The sequence below is a fragment of the Engystomops pustulosus genome, unplaced genomic scaffold (assembly GCF_040894005.1).
Source record: "Engystomops pustulosus unplaced genomic scaffold, aEngPut4.maternal MAT_SCAFFOLD_301, whole genome shotgun sequence".
In the NCBI taxonomy this organism is placed as follows: Eukaryota; Metazoa; Chordata; class Amphibia; order Anura; family Leptodactylidae; genus Engystomops; species Engystomops pustulosus.
The window spans coordinates 91513-106472 of record NW_027285180.1 but is presented as its reverse complement, the minus strand read 5'-3'; the positions used below and the strand labels follow the sequence as shown (position 1 = coordinate 106472).

Sequence of the window (14960 nt, the reverse complement as noted above, 5' to 3'; positions counted from 1 at the left end):
TTCCTGAATCCAGAGAACTATAGCACTTGAAATTGTACCTTGAGACCGGTTAACATATCCTTCAAGTGTATCTGGAGGCATCACTCATAATCATTAGTATCACCCTTCCAAGGCTCCTCTACAGGACATCTATGACCAGGTAATTGTCCCCAAGGTTGTTGTGGTTGTGCTAAAGAGTCTTCCTCATATATCCAATGCAGTCTAAAACCTTTACTCTCCATCCTAAACTCAAGTCCTCTGCTTTACTGTACACCTGAAGTCCTACAACTTTTATCTTGTATGTTCTTCTCATGATTCCTAGTAAGTTTCATTCCATAACCCCTTGATGATCTGCCTATGAAGCTGGGTCAGACCAGAGCAATCTTGGTTTGGTAGACCCATAATGATGATCAGGATTTTGTTTGTCCAGCTGATGTTCTGGTGGAAATCCAGTCTAACGTGAACTATCCTGCTTGTAAAATTCTTGATGATTAATTCATAATTGGTAATTGAAATACCATCTTTAAAGCTTTTTTGAGTTCCCTATTCCTCAGACTATAGACAACCGGATTAATCAGAGGAATAATCATGACATAAACGAGAGTGATCATCTTGTTGACTTCCAATGAAAAAGTGGACGTAGGACGCATGTACATACTCAATGTTGTCCCGTAAAATATCACCACGATAAGGAGGTGAGAAGAACAAGTAGAAAAGGCCTTTGCCCGTCCTTCTGTAGACTGAATCTTTAAGATGGTATTAATAATAAAAGCATAGGAGGTCACGGTGAGTACAAATGGACCAAAGCCTAAAAATGCTCCTTCAACATATGTAATTCTTTCTATATCGTGAGTTTCTGAACAGGACATTTTGAGGAGAGCGGTCAAATCACAGAAGAAATGGTTAAGTTTATTGGAGCCACAGTAGCATGCCCTCAAAGTATACCAGGCATGTGGAAATGTATCCGCAAAGCCTAAAAACCAACAACCGGCAGCAAAACCGGTACAAAATCTCTTATTCATAATGAGCAAGTAATGTAGTGGGTCACAGATGGCGATGTAACGGTCATAGGCCATCGCTGAGAGCAGGAGGAACTCCGAGCTTGTAAAAGCCATGAAGCCATACATTTGTAGGGAACAAGCTGTTATAGATATAACCTGGTTGTCTAATAGGATTGAATTGATGATCCACGGCATTGTAACTGAGCTGAAGCAAATGTCAGCCACAGACATGTTTATAAGGAAGAAAAACATGGGCTTCTGCAGCTGGGGACAAGAGCACCCAAGACTTACTATCAGCATATTAGCAGTAATGACCTGCAGGTAGGCCGCAGAAAACAGAATAGCGAGGATGAGCTCATGTCCACAGTAATAATCGAATCCCAGAATAAATAATACTTCTGCACAACTTCCATTTCCATCCTTTTCATTGGAGAGTGGAATCTCAGCAGCCTCTAATGTATACAGAAAATGGTGACATTCAACACCAAAGAAGATAATTTCAATTTTACTATATAATCTAATGTTTAAAATATGACTTTTGTCTGTTTTTCAGAGGGAACTAGAGATGAGCGAGTATACTCGTCCGAGCTTGATGCTCGTTCGAGTATTAAGGCACTCGAAACGGCTCATTGCTCGGACGAGTATTTCCCCTGCTCGAGATCGAGCATTTAATTTAAAAAACACAGTGAAGAACAATGAAGAATAGAATAAAAACAGTGAACACAGTGTGGGGATTTGGCCCAGTAGAGACCGTGGGAGCGGGGTGCTAGGATGCAGTTTCAAGACAGGGACACCAGGATACAGTCCAAACAGGTCTTGCCTGCGTTTATTGCAGCAAAATAAAGCCAGCCTTTACATACAGGTATTTAAATAAACAAAAGAAAACCTACCCGTCAGGGTGCTAACTATACAATGAGTCCACTAACTCACGCTAAACAAAAATCACGTGGCTGCTCCAGACACACAGGTCAGAGCTGTGTCCTCTCAGCCTCCTTCCACAGAGAGACAACCCACTCAGCTCTGCTGAGTCCTTTTAACCAGGCTAATTAGGCTGCTCCCATCACCTGTGTCCAAGGTGCTGGACAAACCCACCTCAGCACTAAGGCCTTGCATAGAAGCAAAACCTAGGGGAAACATACCGCCCATCCACAGTTAACCCCCTCAGTGTCTCACATACCCTCCCCCTCTGTTTGACCCTGTGGGGACGAACACTTTTGGCCATCAGACAGTGGGTACGGGATAGGGCATCGGCATTCCCATGCAATTTTCCTGCTCGATGTTCCACCGTGAATTTAAAATTCTGCAGCATTAGGAACCACCTTGTGACCCTGGCGTTCCTCTCCTTGGCCTGACTCATCCAGGTTAGGGGAGAGTGATCGGTCACCAGTGTAAACTGCCGCCCTACCAAATAATACCTCAGGGATTCCAGAGCCCATTTGATCGCCAAGCACTCCCTCTCAACTATACTATAGTTCTTTTCAGGAGGTGTGAGCTTGCGGCTCAGGAACGTTACAGGATGCTCCTCACCCTCCACTACTTGGGACAGGACAGCCCCCAAGCCCACGTCAGAAGCGTCAGTCTGCACAATAAAGGTCTTGGTGAAGTTAGGGGTGATCAGTACCGGTCCCTCGCACAAAACCGTCTTAAGTCGCTGAAACGCCCCCTCAGCCTCTTCACTCCACTTTACCATCACCGCCCTGCTACCCTTAGTCAGGTCAGTCAGAGGTGCCGCTATTGTCGCAAAGTCGGGGATAAATCGGCGATAATAGCCCACTATGCCCAAAAAAGCCCTCACTTGCTTCTTGGTCAAAGGTCGTGGCCACTGCTGGATCGCCTCTACTTTGTTTACTTGGGGTTTGATGACCCCTCGCCCAATACGGTACCCCAGGTAACGGGCCTCTTCCAGTCCCAGTGCACACTTTTGGGGGTTCGCTGTCAGCCCTGCCGCCCTCAGGGAGTCTACCACTGTTTGTACTTTGGCCAGATGACTCTCCCAGTCGTTACTATAGACTATAATGTCATCCAAGTAGGCCGAGGCATAACTCCGGTGAGGTTTCAGCACGAGATCCATTAACCTCTGGAATGTGGCGGGAGCCCCATGTAGCCCAAAGGGGAGTACCACGTACTGAAAAAGCCCATCAGGGGTAACAAAAGCGGTCTTCTCTTTAGCCCTGTCGGTCAGGGGTACCTGCCAATACCCTTTCGTCAGGTCAAGGGTGGAGAAGAACCTAGCCTGTCCAAGTCGTTCTATCAACTCGTCAACCCTGGGCATGGGATAGGAATCAAACTTGGACACCTCGTTCAACTTCCTAAAATCATTGCAGAACCGTAGGGAACCATCCGGTTTAGGAATCAACACAATAGGACTCGACCAGTCACTTTTAGACTCCTCGATAACCCCCAGGTCTAACATCTGCCTGACTTCTTCGGCTATGGCAAGCCGGCGCGCTTCAGGGACCCGATAAGGTTTTTGGTGTACCCGGATGTGGGGTTCGGTTATGATGTCATGCTTGATGACTGAAGTACGTCCCGGTAACTTAGAGAACACATCCATATTTCGGAGCACAAACTCCTTCGCTTCCTGAATCTGGGCCCTGGAGAGGGACTCCGAGATCCGTACTTCAGGCACCTTGGCAACGGGTACACCTACCTCCGGTGTCCCCTTCTTGGAGACAGACGCCTTCTCTACTCCCATGGCCATCAGGGACTCTCTTTCCCTCCATGGCTTTAGGAGGTTCACGTGGTATATCTGTTCGGGTTTCCTCCTCCCCGGCTGAGATACCCTGTAGGTTACCTTCCCCACTCTCTCCATGACCTCATATGGCCCTTGCCATTTGGCCAAGAATTTGCTCTCCACGGTGGGCACTAGAACTAGCACTCTGTCACCTGGGTTAAAGGTCCTGAGTCTGGCTGTCCTATTGTAGACCCTAGACTGGGCCTCTTGTGCCCTTGTCATGTGTTCCCTTACAAGGGGCATTACCGCCGCTATGCGGTCCTGCATAAGGGAGACGTGTTCTATCACACTACGGTGGGGGGTCCTCTCCTGTTCCCAGGTCTCCTTGGCTACATCCAAAAGCCCACGTGGGGAACGGCCATATAACAGCTCAAAGGGTGAGAAACCCGTGGAGGACTGGGGAACTTCACGTATGGCAAACATCAAATAGGGCAACAAACAGTCCCAGTCCTTCCCATCTTTGCTGACCACCCTCTTAAGCATCCCCTTCAAGGTCTTATTAAACCTCTCGACCAGACCATCTGTCTGAGGATGATACACAGAGGTGCGGAGCTGTTTTACCCGTAGTAACTTGCACATCTCCTTCATTACCCTAGACATGAATGGGGTACCTTGGTCAGTCAAGATTTCCTTGGGGAGGCCTGTGCGTGAGAACACCTGGAACAGCTCCCTAGCAATAGTTTTGGAGGAGGTGTTCCTTAGTGGAATCGCCTCGGGATACCGCGTAGCGTAGTCCAGGATAACTAGGATGTATTGGTGCCCCCTGGAGGACTTGACTATGGGGCCAACCAGATCCATTGCAATCCGTTCAAAGGGCACTTCTATGATCGGAAGCGGAACCAAAGGACTCCTGAAGTGGGAGACCGGGGCAGTAAGTTGACACTCAGGGCAGGAGCTACAATACCGGGTGACCTCCTCCCAAACCCCGGGCCAGAAAAACCGCTGCAGGACCCTCTCTCGGGTCTTCTCAGCACCTAAGTGCCCTCCCAGCACATGTTTGTGTGCCAACTCTAGCACCAACCTACGGTGAGATTGGGGTACTACAAGTTGCTCAACCTCCTCACCCCGTATCTGGTCGACCCTATACAACAGTTCCCCAATAATCACCATTCGGGGGTATATTTTATCAGCCCCTGGTATTTGGAGTACCCCATTTATCACCTTGACATTCTCTCGTGCTTTAACCAAGGTAGGGTCCTGTAGCTGTGCAGCCCCAAAATTGTCCCGGGAAATCTCAAGGTCCAGCATGTCGGCCACCTCCTCGTGGCCCTCGACCTCACCAGCAAGGACCTCTAGGGGAGAAAATTCATCACATGGGGTCACCCCTACTGCTGGTGTGTGTACATCGGCCTCAAAGGGTTCGGGGCCCAAGGCCGGACACACCTGATGTCCATTGTCTGCAACAGTTCCTGAGGTGGGTCTTCGGCCCCAGAGGTCCCAAAACACGGGTAAGTCTCTGCCGATAATAGCCTCATGGAAAAGGGTCCCCACCACCCCCACTTCATGGGTAACAGAACCACAAGGGGTATGTAGGTTGATGACGGCAGTGGGATATTCGCGAGTGTCCCCATGTATACATAACACTCCCACTTTCCGCCCGCTGTACAGTCCAGGGTCAACCCAAGTTCCCCGCACCAGGGTGACCAGACTCCCGGAGTCTAGCAAGGCTTCCACTGTGTGACCACCGATTGTGACCATGCATACTTGGGGTTCTGCATCCGTGACTGACTCCGCCGACAGAACCGGTCGGGCAAACAGCGACACTCGCCGGGCCTGGCTGCAGTCCATTGGCTCCACTGACAGTGGACAGTTGGCAGCAATATGGCCCATTTCATGACACCGCCAGCACTGGATACGGCCATGACCTCTGTCACGAGCCTCACTGGGTTTCTGGGTATCCACGCCCCCCAATGAACCCCCTCCCAACCTGACATGTCTCCCCTTTTCCGCAGTAGCAGTCTTACCGGCTGGTTTGGTGACCCTGTCACTGGCACTGCTTCGTGAGGGAGAGGTAAGTAGAAGGTCCTCCGTAGCCCGATACCTCTCTACAAGGGACACAAGATCCTCAGCTTTTGTGGGGCCGGCCTGCCCAACCCACCGCTGGAGCCGAGAGGGCAGAGAACGGGTGAATTTGTCGAGGACCACTCTCTCTACCATCTGTGCGGGGGTGCAGTCCTCTGGTTGCAGCCACTTCCGGACCAGATGGATCAGGTCATGCATTTGGGAGCGTGGGGGTAACTTTTCTGAGTAAGCCCACTGGTGGACCCGGCTGGAGCGGACTTGAACGGTGACCCCAAGACGAGCCAGAATCTCCGCCTTTAGCTGGGGGTACTTACGGGCCTCCGTCTCACTTAGGTCGTAGTAAGCCTTCTGCGACTCGCCGGTCAGGAACGGTGCCAGGACATCTGCCCACTGCTCAGCCGGTAACTCCTCTCGCTCAGCTATTCGTTCGAACACCGTGAGATAAGCCTCCACGTCGTCGGTCGTCGCCATTTTTTGCAACGCCTTCTGTACCGCAGCCCGTGCGGAATGCTGGACCACCGGGTACCCCTGCAGACCAGTACGGGACCCCTCAGCAGTCGTCGCCTGCGGTGCTGCCATCATGCCAGAAAACTTCTCCATCAACAGCTGGAACATGGCTCGGGATTCTTCCTGCTGCTGGCGGGACCTCTCCTCCTGCAGCTGAAACATGGCTTGCTGCTGGCGGTGCCTCTCCTCCTGCTGCTGGATCATGGCTTGCTGCAGCTGCCGATTAGCCAGGGACTCTTCCTGCTGCTGGCGGGATCTCTCCTCCTGTTGCAGGAGCATGGCTTTAATAAAGTCCTCCATCTTGGCTTTATCCTGCACTTTGCCTGCTGCTTTCACCCAGGCCATGCAATGTTGCAGGATGTAGCGAGCCTGTCGGGTGTATGTCTTTTGAACTGCCCGCAATCCGAAGCACCATATGTGGGGATTTGGCCCAGTAGAGACCGTGGGAGCGGGGTGCTAGGATGCAGTTTCAAGACAGGGACACCAGGATACAGTCCAAACAGGTCTTGCCTGCGTTTATTGCAGCAAAATAAAGCCAGCCTTTACATACAGGTATTTAAATAAACAAAAGAAAACCTACCCGTCAGGGTGCTAACTATACAATGAGTCCACTAACTCACGCTAAACAAAAATCACGTGGCTGCTCCAGACACACAGGTCAGAGCTGTGTCCTCTCAGCCTCCTTCCACAGAGAGACAACCCACTCAGCTCTGCTGAGTCCTTTTAACCAGGCTAATTAGGCTGCTCCCATCACCTGTGTCCAAGGTGCTGGACAAACCCACCTCAGCACTAAGGCCTTGCATAGAAGCAAAACCTAGGGGAAACATACCGCCCATCCACAGTTAACCCCCTCAGTGTCTCACAACAGGATCATTTAAGTGAAAAACACAGTGAAAAACACAGTGAAGAATAGATTACAGATGTTCGGCACATCTGCTTACTTGTCGGGAGATACGCGCGGAACGGTGCGAACAAAATAGCATGTGAAGAACACATTGAAGAACACGGTGAGCAGGACAGAGACACCAGGGAGCAGCACAGAGACACCGGGGAGCAGCACAGAGACACCGGGGAGCAGCACAGAGACACCTGGGCAGCGGCAGGCACGGAGACTTCGGGCAGCGGCAGGCACGGAGACATCGGGCAGCGGCAGGCACGGAGACACTGGGGCAGCGGCAGGCACGGAGACATCGGGCAGCGGCAGGCATGGAGACATCGGGCAGCGGCAGGCACGGAGACATCGGGCAGCGTCAGGCATGGAGACATTGGGCAGCGGCAGGCACGGAGACATCGGGCAGCGGCAGGCACGGAGACATCGGGCAGCGGCAGGCACAGAGACATCGGGCAGCGGCAGGCACAGAGACACTGGGACAGCGGCACGCACGGAGGCACCGGGGCAGCGGCACGCACGGAGGTACTGGGGCAGCGGCACGCACGGAGGCACCGGGGTAGCGGCACGCACGGAGGCACCGGGGCAGCGGCACGCAATGAGGCACCGGGGCAGCGGCACGCACGGAGACATTGGGGTAGCGGCACAGAGACATCGGGAAGGGCAGAGAGACAGAGAGATCGGGGAGACTTCAGTGGAAGAAGAGGAGCGGATCCCGGGACAGCGTATCTCCCGACAAGTAAGCAGATGTGCCGAACATCTGCAATCTATTCTTCACTGTGTTTTTCACTGCGTTTTTCACTTAAATGATCCTGTGTTCACTGTGTTCACTGTTTTTATTCTATTCTTCACTGTTCTTCACATCTGCTAACTTGTCGGGAGATAATATACACGCGGAACAGTGAAGAATAGATTGCAGATGTTTGCATACATCTGCTAACTTATCAGAAGACATTCTTTTTCAGTTAATTAACACATTTTATTCCCGAACCATGGTCCCTTTGAAAAATGCTCAAGTCTCCCATTGACTTCAATGGGGCTCGTTATTCGAGACGAGCACTCGAGCATCGGGAAAAGTTTGTCTCGAATAACGAGCACCCGAGCATTTTAGTGCTCGCTCATCTCTAGAGGGAACCTGTCACATGACGTCCTACTTGCAGGTGACATTTTATAGGACACAGGAGCTAATGAAACTAAGGTTTGTGAGGAAAGAATTAGTGTAACTTAATAATTGGAATTCATGTAAACTGATGTGAATAAATGACAAGTTATATAGATTTTTTTCCACTAAAATTATGGGGTTATTTATCAGTAGGTGGCGCCTTGGGGCAGTTAAATGGGGGATATATATCAGGGCCTAGCGCCACGCTAGTTTATTGCTAGCACTTGCGATTATTTTCCCCAATCCCCCACCTTCATGGGAGCGTGAAGGGGGCATGGCCAGACGTGCAAAGGCTTTCATACGATCATATGATAAACATCCCCCTATGTCTATTTTTATATTTTTGCTTCCCATCCGATTCATGAAAGTGGTTTTTGCCCATAAGAACTAAATGTTCTTATGGTCTACTTTCTGTCTGGGATTTTTTTTTCAAAAAGTCCTGAAAAAGTTTCTCCTGTCTGCAGACACTACATACAATCTGCTCAGCTCCTCAGAAGAAAAAGAAAACTTGTGCACTCACCACAAACTGTGAATATCTTTTTATTCAAGCCATACAGGGAGCAAAATTATGCCATTATACCAGTGAACAACGGACCGTTTCGCGCTGCCTGCGCACAAGTTTTCTTTTTCTTCTGAAGAGATTTATATACATGAACTCCCTGGGGCATATTTATCATACGCTGGCGCATGAGCCAGCTTCCGCCTCTTGATGTATTGGGGCAGCCGGCCGCTCAGCGCTCAGGCAGGGCATGGCGTAGAAAAAAACACAGCCGGCGGCTTTTCACATATGAAAAGTCACCGACTGCAGCGAGTGCACAGGCACGGGGACAGTAACGCCCCGCTCAGGCCCACTTCTGGCCGGCCGTGCCCTCCACTGGCGTGAAGGTGGCGGATCGGAGCAAATAATCGCAAAAGCTAGCAATAAGCTACTGGCGTGGCGCAGAGGTTCTGATAAATATACCCCCCTGTCTTGTTTGCACCACCGTTTGACTGAGCTTATCGTTTCCTGGGACTTGTGGTGTTCCAGAAGTAAAAGTCTGTTTTTTCCTCTCCAGTGATGGCAGTGCCAGTTTGCCATTTCTTGTTTTGTTGGAATCTGCTCTGCTCCTTTTGCTTTATAACATGCTGCCTGCAGATATGGCACTATCTACAATCTATTAAGCTCCTCTTTTTCTATAACATGCTTCCTGCAGATAAGACAATATATACAATCTTTTAAGCTCCTCCTGCTCTATAACATGCTGCCTGCTGATAGGACACTATATGCAATCTGCTCAGCTCCTCTTGCTCTATAACATGCTGATGCAGTTAGGACACTATGTACAATCTACCCAGTTCCTTCTGCTCTATAACATGCTGCCTTCAGATAGGACACTATGTACAATATGTTAAGGTCCTCCTGCTCTATAACATGCTGCCTGCAGATAGGACACTATGAACAATCAGCTCAGCTCCTCCTATAACATACTGCCTGCAGATAGGACACAATTGTCAATATTCAGTTGAGTCCAGGTTTGACCTGGCAAAGATTTCAGCTATAGTCTCCTTCGGTTTTCTGGTGGAGACTACAATAAATGGTCCCTTTCCCCTGGCAATGTGTGAGAACCCTATGTAAACCTCTGCCCTGACCCCATAGAGCTGTGAGTACAACAACTGCAATCAAATCCAGGCACGTGTTTTACAACAAGACTGTGTAACATAATAAGACTGTACATATAACAGAGCATAGTCCAAAAAAACTGCTGCACGATATATAAATATCAGAAATATAATAAGATTGATCTAAAATGGAATAAATGAGAAAACATCACAGAAACCTCATCTACCTGTTGGGAGATTGGGCCCTTTCCTCCATGGTTTTAGACATGAGTTGATTATTGCCATAATAATTGAAATGTAATTCAATAGTAAGTACATATATTTTATTTCTTTTTCTTTCTTCTTTTTTAACTTGATTTATTTATTGGAGGTACTATGCTTTGCATTTTTTTAAGTTTTTTTGTACTATAAGGGTATAAAGATTGAATTGACATGCAATAGTTGTGTATTTGTACTGGGTATTGAGAAAACATAAATCCTCTTTTGCTATATATTTAAGCTTATACATTTTTTGGAAACCAAAAATAAAATATAACTCACATGAAAGAAATTAACAACCCACAAATAACCAACATGTCTGATAATATGACAGAGAAAAGATAAAATATGCTGTATATAGTGAATAAGATTAAAATCTATAAAGGCAAAAAAACAAAGATTCCTGGTTACAAGAATCCTTACATAACAGTCTGGTTGACTATTATAGTGGTATGATACCTACTAATCACATTACCTTCACACATACCTGTAGCATCTGGCTGCGTCGTTCAGAAGACGTTATAATATATAGACAGGTACAGGAAGTCCCCTTGGAATATAAAATTTCACTGTAATAAGGTCTCTATGGAAAACTACACAAGTTCAAGTTAGGAAACTTTACGCTGTCTTAAAAAGTAAGAAGGCAAACTTTATTTCTTGAAAGTATTTTCATATTTTAAAATAAAATATATTAAATTATACTTACTCTTTCAATCTATCTATTAAAAGAGACCAGAATAAAGCTTAAGAACAGGGGGGGTAACATGGAGAGCCTGGGATCAGTAGCAAACTTCAGCCCCCTTTCCCCTTATAAAAATATACATATTAATACAATCACACACATTTATAAATCTATAAAGACATTCAGATATTTATAAACACACATGCAGTTCTACACTCATGAACACACTTTTTTGCACTCACACATACAAACATTTAAACACTTAAGTGCACAGGTTTACGCACACCATGGGGCACATTTACTAAGGGTCCGTGGACCGCTTTTCCCCAAAAACAGGGGTTTTGGTGCATATGATCGGATTTTAGAATTGCGACTTTCATGCGTCACAAATCAGGGGCGTAGCCGTCGGACAACCCGACTGATTCGGACTGAGCGCGGGATTTAAAATCCAAATTTGTCGCAAGATCAGCAGTCACATACACCAGGAAGACAAAGGTGAACTCTGGCGGACCTCAGGATATCGGGCGCATGATCTTGGTGAATCGTACCGGACTCCATCCTCGTCGGACAGTCCGGATCGGGGATCGCGACAGGATCGGGTAAGTAAATGTGCCCCAATATATTTATCTACTTACAGTATATACACAACTTATACACACAAAGTATTTGCACATCTTATACACACATACAGTATATACACATGTTATATATGTATACAGTATATGCATATAAAATACACACATATACAGACATATACCAAATGCACATACAGTATATACACACATATAGAGCATATACACCTCACACATACACACATATAGATATACTCATGCACACATATGTATACTCACATTGTTATTGTTATGGCACCTCTAGTCCATGAGTCTCCCATAACAATGCCTTTTCTTATGAACTCGCTAACACTCAGACTACTTCTTCTGATACCTTGATGAGAAATTGAGAGACATGCTGTTCGCAGGTACCTCAAAATGAGGTCTTTCATTATTATTCAGGCACAAGGGGTGGACAACACATTTCGGGAACACACCGTTCCCTTCATCAGGTCAAAGTAACAGCTAAAATATTGACATAAAAAAATGTATAATAATGGCAGACTGTCAGCACCAGGCTTGGCGGAAGCTGTCAGACTAGGTAAGTGGTGGCAAGCTCACCCTGCGATGTCCCTGCAGGCTAAGGCCCTGCCTAAAGCAGATAAACCGCCCTGACAACGGTGAACCCACTATCAGGAACCTAACTGACGGTCCCTGAGTGACCCTACAAGATGACAGGAAGACTTGCTTCATCTGGCAGCTGATGGATGGTGGAGCGGACAGGTAACAGAAATACAGGTATAGACCAGTGTTCACATTGGTACACAAAAACTGACACAAGACTGAAACAGGAAAGTGGGGTAACACTAGGAGATAAACAATACTGAGGGACAAACAACAGATACAGACAGACAAGCGGAGTCAAAACCAAGATGGCGGCAAAGGTACAGAATCAGCAATAGAATGGTCAGTAGGCAAAGCAGAAGTCAATACACAGAATAGCAAGAAACGCAATGGCAAGAGCACTAGATACACAGATAGACTGCAATAACCAGCACCAAATGAAGGGGCTGAGCAGAATATAAAGCAGTAATGGACACTGCCTCCAGCACTGACTGGCTCAGCCGTCCATCATTCAAACCCCAGCTGCAGGCAAAACGATTACAGAGACACACCCAGTTTTTCCAGGATCATAAATGGAGCTTTCAATCACAGGCAGCTCTGGGTGTGGTTTTCCAGCAAGAAACCTGAAACCAGATCCCATCAGTACAATTTGCAATTTCTGACACAGACAAAATAATGAAAATAATAATATAAATATACTACATGGAGGAATAAAATCAAAACCTTTCAAAGTATTTGAGACATATAAGGCATGAGTATGAAAAGTCATCTACTAGGGTGTAATGATTTGGATTTTGATATACAATGAATGTGAATATTTCAATATTTATATTCACATGAAAAAATTCATTTAGACAATTAATTAAGAAATTCATATAGACAATTAATTCAATTAATAAAAATTTCAATAAAATGTTAATTCTTGTAGATTACATGGGAAAAAAATTATTATTAAAACATATGTCGATTATTAAAATATAAATAGATAAATATTTTTATTTGTATACATAAACATAAGAATGCATCATGGTGTAGTTGATATAAATAGTGTAGTTAATATAAATACTAACATCAATGTGAAGCTGGTTGTAGGTTGAGGATAGCTATAGTTAGGAGGGTGATTGGTTAGTGAAGATTATATGGTGGTCGATGGTGATTGGGTACAATAATGGTGAAGATAATATTTATTAAAATAAATAAATGTGCCGCCGATCGAGGGTGGAGCTAGCTCTAGCACCGCATCCGTCAGTGTTTATATCGGGGTGGGAGTGTGTGGAGGCATACCCTGTAGAGTGTGCGCATGCACATTCATACTAAAGGGAGCGGGATCGCGATCTCTAAGTGTCGGCTATGCTGATGGCCGCTACTACTGCACTGTGTAAATGCTTGCTACTACTCCTGATACCCTGTGAGACCATTTGCACTTTTGCTCTTACCACCAAATCACTATCATCCAGTACCAAAAAATGACGGGGGGAGGTATCTTTTACGGTATTGATTTGTCATTGTTCCCTGGTGACTGGGTGATCATTGTTCCCGTGTGACATATATTGCTCTAAACACAACAATAACGTTGCCTCCATGTGAGCACCTTACCTGGGGGGGCTTTTCTCAGAGGGGTTTGTACCAAAACATATTACCCTTTTGTCGTCTTTTTCTAGAACACAATAGTCTTTCTCACTTCTCGTAACTGCTCGTTCCTTGGACAAATACTTCACCAGCTCGAGAAAATGGCATCTCCCGCCGTTTTGATTTTTGGCGGCCAGAAACAGAGCCAATCACAAGCCAGGAGACTCTGTACTCCACCCAGCATGACGTGGTACCCTTACACGTCGATAGCAGTGGTTGGCTGGCCAGATCAGGTGACCCTGGAATAGACTAACCCATGCCCGCGCTGCTCGCATCATTCTCTGTCTGGATGCTGTTAGGGAGAGAGTTGCTGCTGCTGGGATAGTGTTAGGGTGTTATATTAGCTTACTATTAGGCAGGAGTGATTCTACAAGAACCCAACAGCCCTTGTTAGGGCTAGAATAGCACTAGTAGTGCAGCTAGTACCATATTGTGACAAATTTGCAGGGAGACTTGCGAATGTTATATTTAGCTCTTAGTGACACACATATCCATCTGAAACACCTAAGTGGGACAATTTATTAGGGGTTTGATTGAATTAGGCACAGTCTGCTTTTTCTTTTCTTTTCTTTTTTTCAAAACTAAAAGTCATCAGGCACAGCACAAAATCTTGTTGTGTGCTGTCAGTGTAGGTTAGAAACTAGCCATAGCAATAGGATAGCTTTGATTTCTTAAAAAAACAAAAACACAAAAAAACACAAAAAAAACACAAACATTTTTTACAGTTTACACTTTAATTTTGAAAATGTTGAACCCGAGGGCTAGGGGTAGAGGACGAGGGCATGGGCGTGGGCGTCCCACTACTGCAGGGGTCAGAGGCCGTGGTCCTGGGCGGGGAGAGACACCACCTGCTGATGAGGGAGCAGGGGAACGCTACAGATCTACACTTCCTAGGTTCATGACTGAAGTTACTGGGACCCGTGGTAGAGCACTGTTGAGGCCAGAACAAGGCGAACAGGTGATGTGGTGGATTGCGGACAATGCTTCTAGCCATTTGTGCACCAGTCAGTCTTCGACGCAGTCCACCCATGTCACCGAAATCAGCACTCCTCCACCTCAGCCTCCTTCCCCCCAGTCTGCCCCCTCCCAGGAAAATTTGGCATTTGAACCCGGCATACTCTGAGGAACTGTTTTCTGGACCCTTCCCAGAGTCACAAACCACTTGTCCGGTTGCTGCTGAGCTCTTTTCCGAGGTTTTCCACTGGTCGCAGTCTGTGGGTGAACACAGTGCTTCTGAGACGGAGGCGAGTCCTCGACGAGAACAGGTTGGAAGAGGCAGTGGTAGGGCCAGAAGGAGAGGCAGGGCCAAAGCTGGTGCATCAG

At 46.9% G+C, this 14960-nt stretch overlaps 1 protein-coding gene across 1 annotated transcript; it reads right to left on the bottom strand.

Moving 5' to 3' along the window:
* Positions 1-497: 497 nt before the first annotated feature.
* On the bottom strand, positions 498-1211 carry LOC140110529 (olfactory receptor 5V1-like; the record flags this gene model as incomplete). The annotated part of the gene is made up of 1 exon (XM_072132257.1): positions 498-1211. A coding segment is annotated over exon 1 (714 nt), but the record flags the coding sequence as incomplete, so codon positions are not given.
* Positions 1212-14960: the final 13749 nt, after the last annotated feature.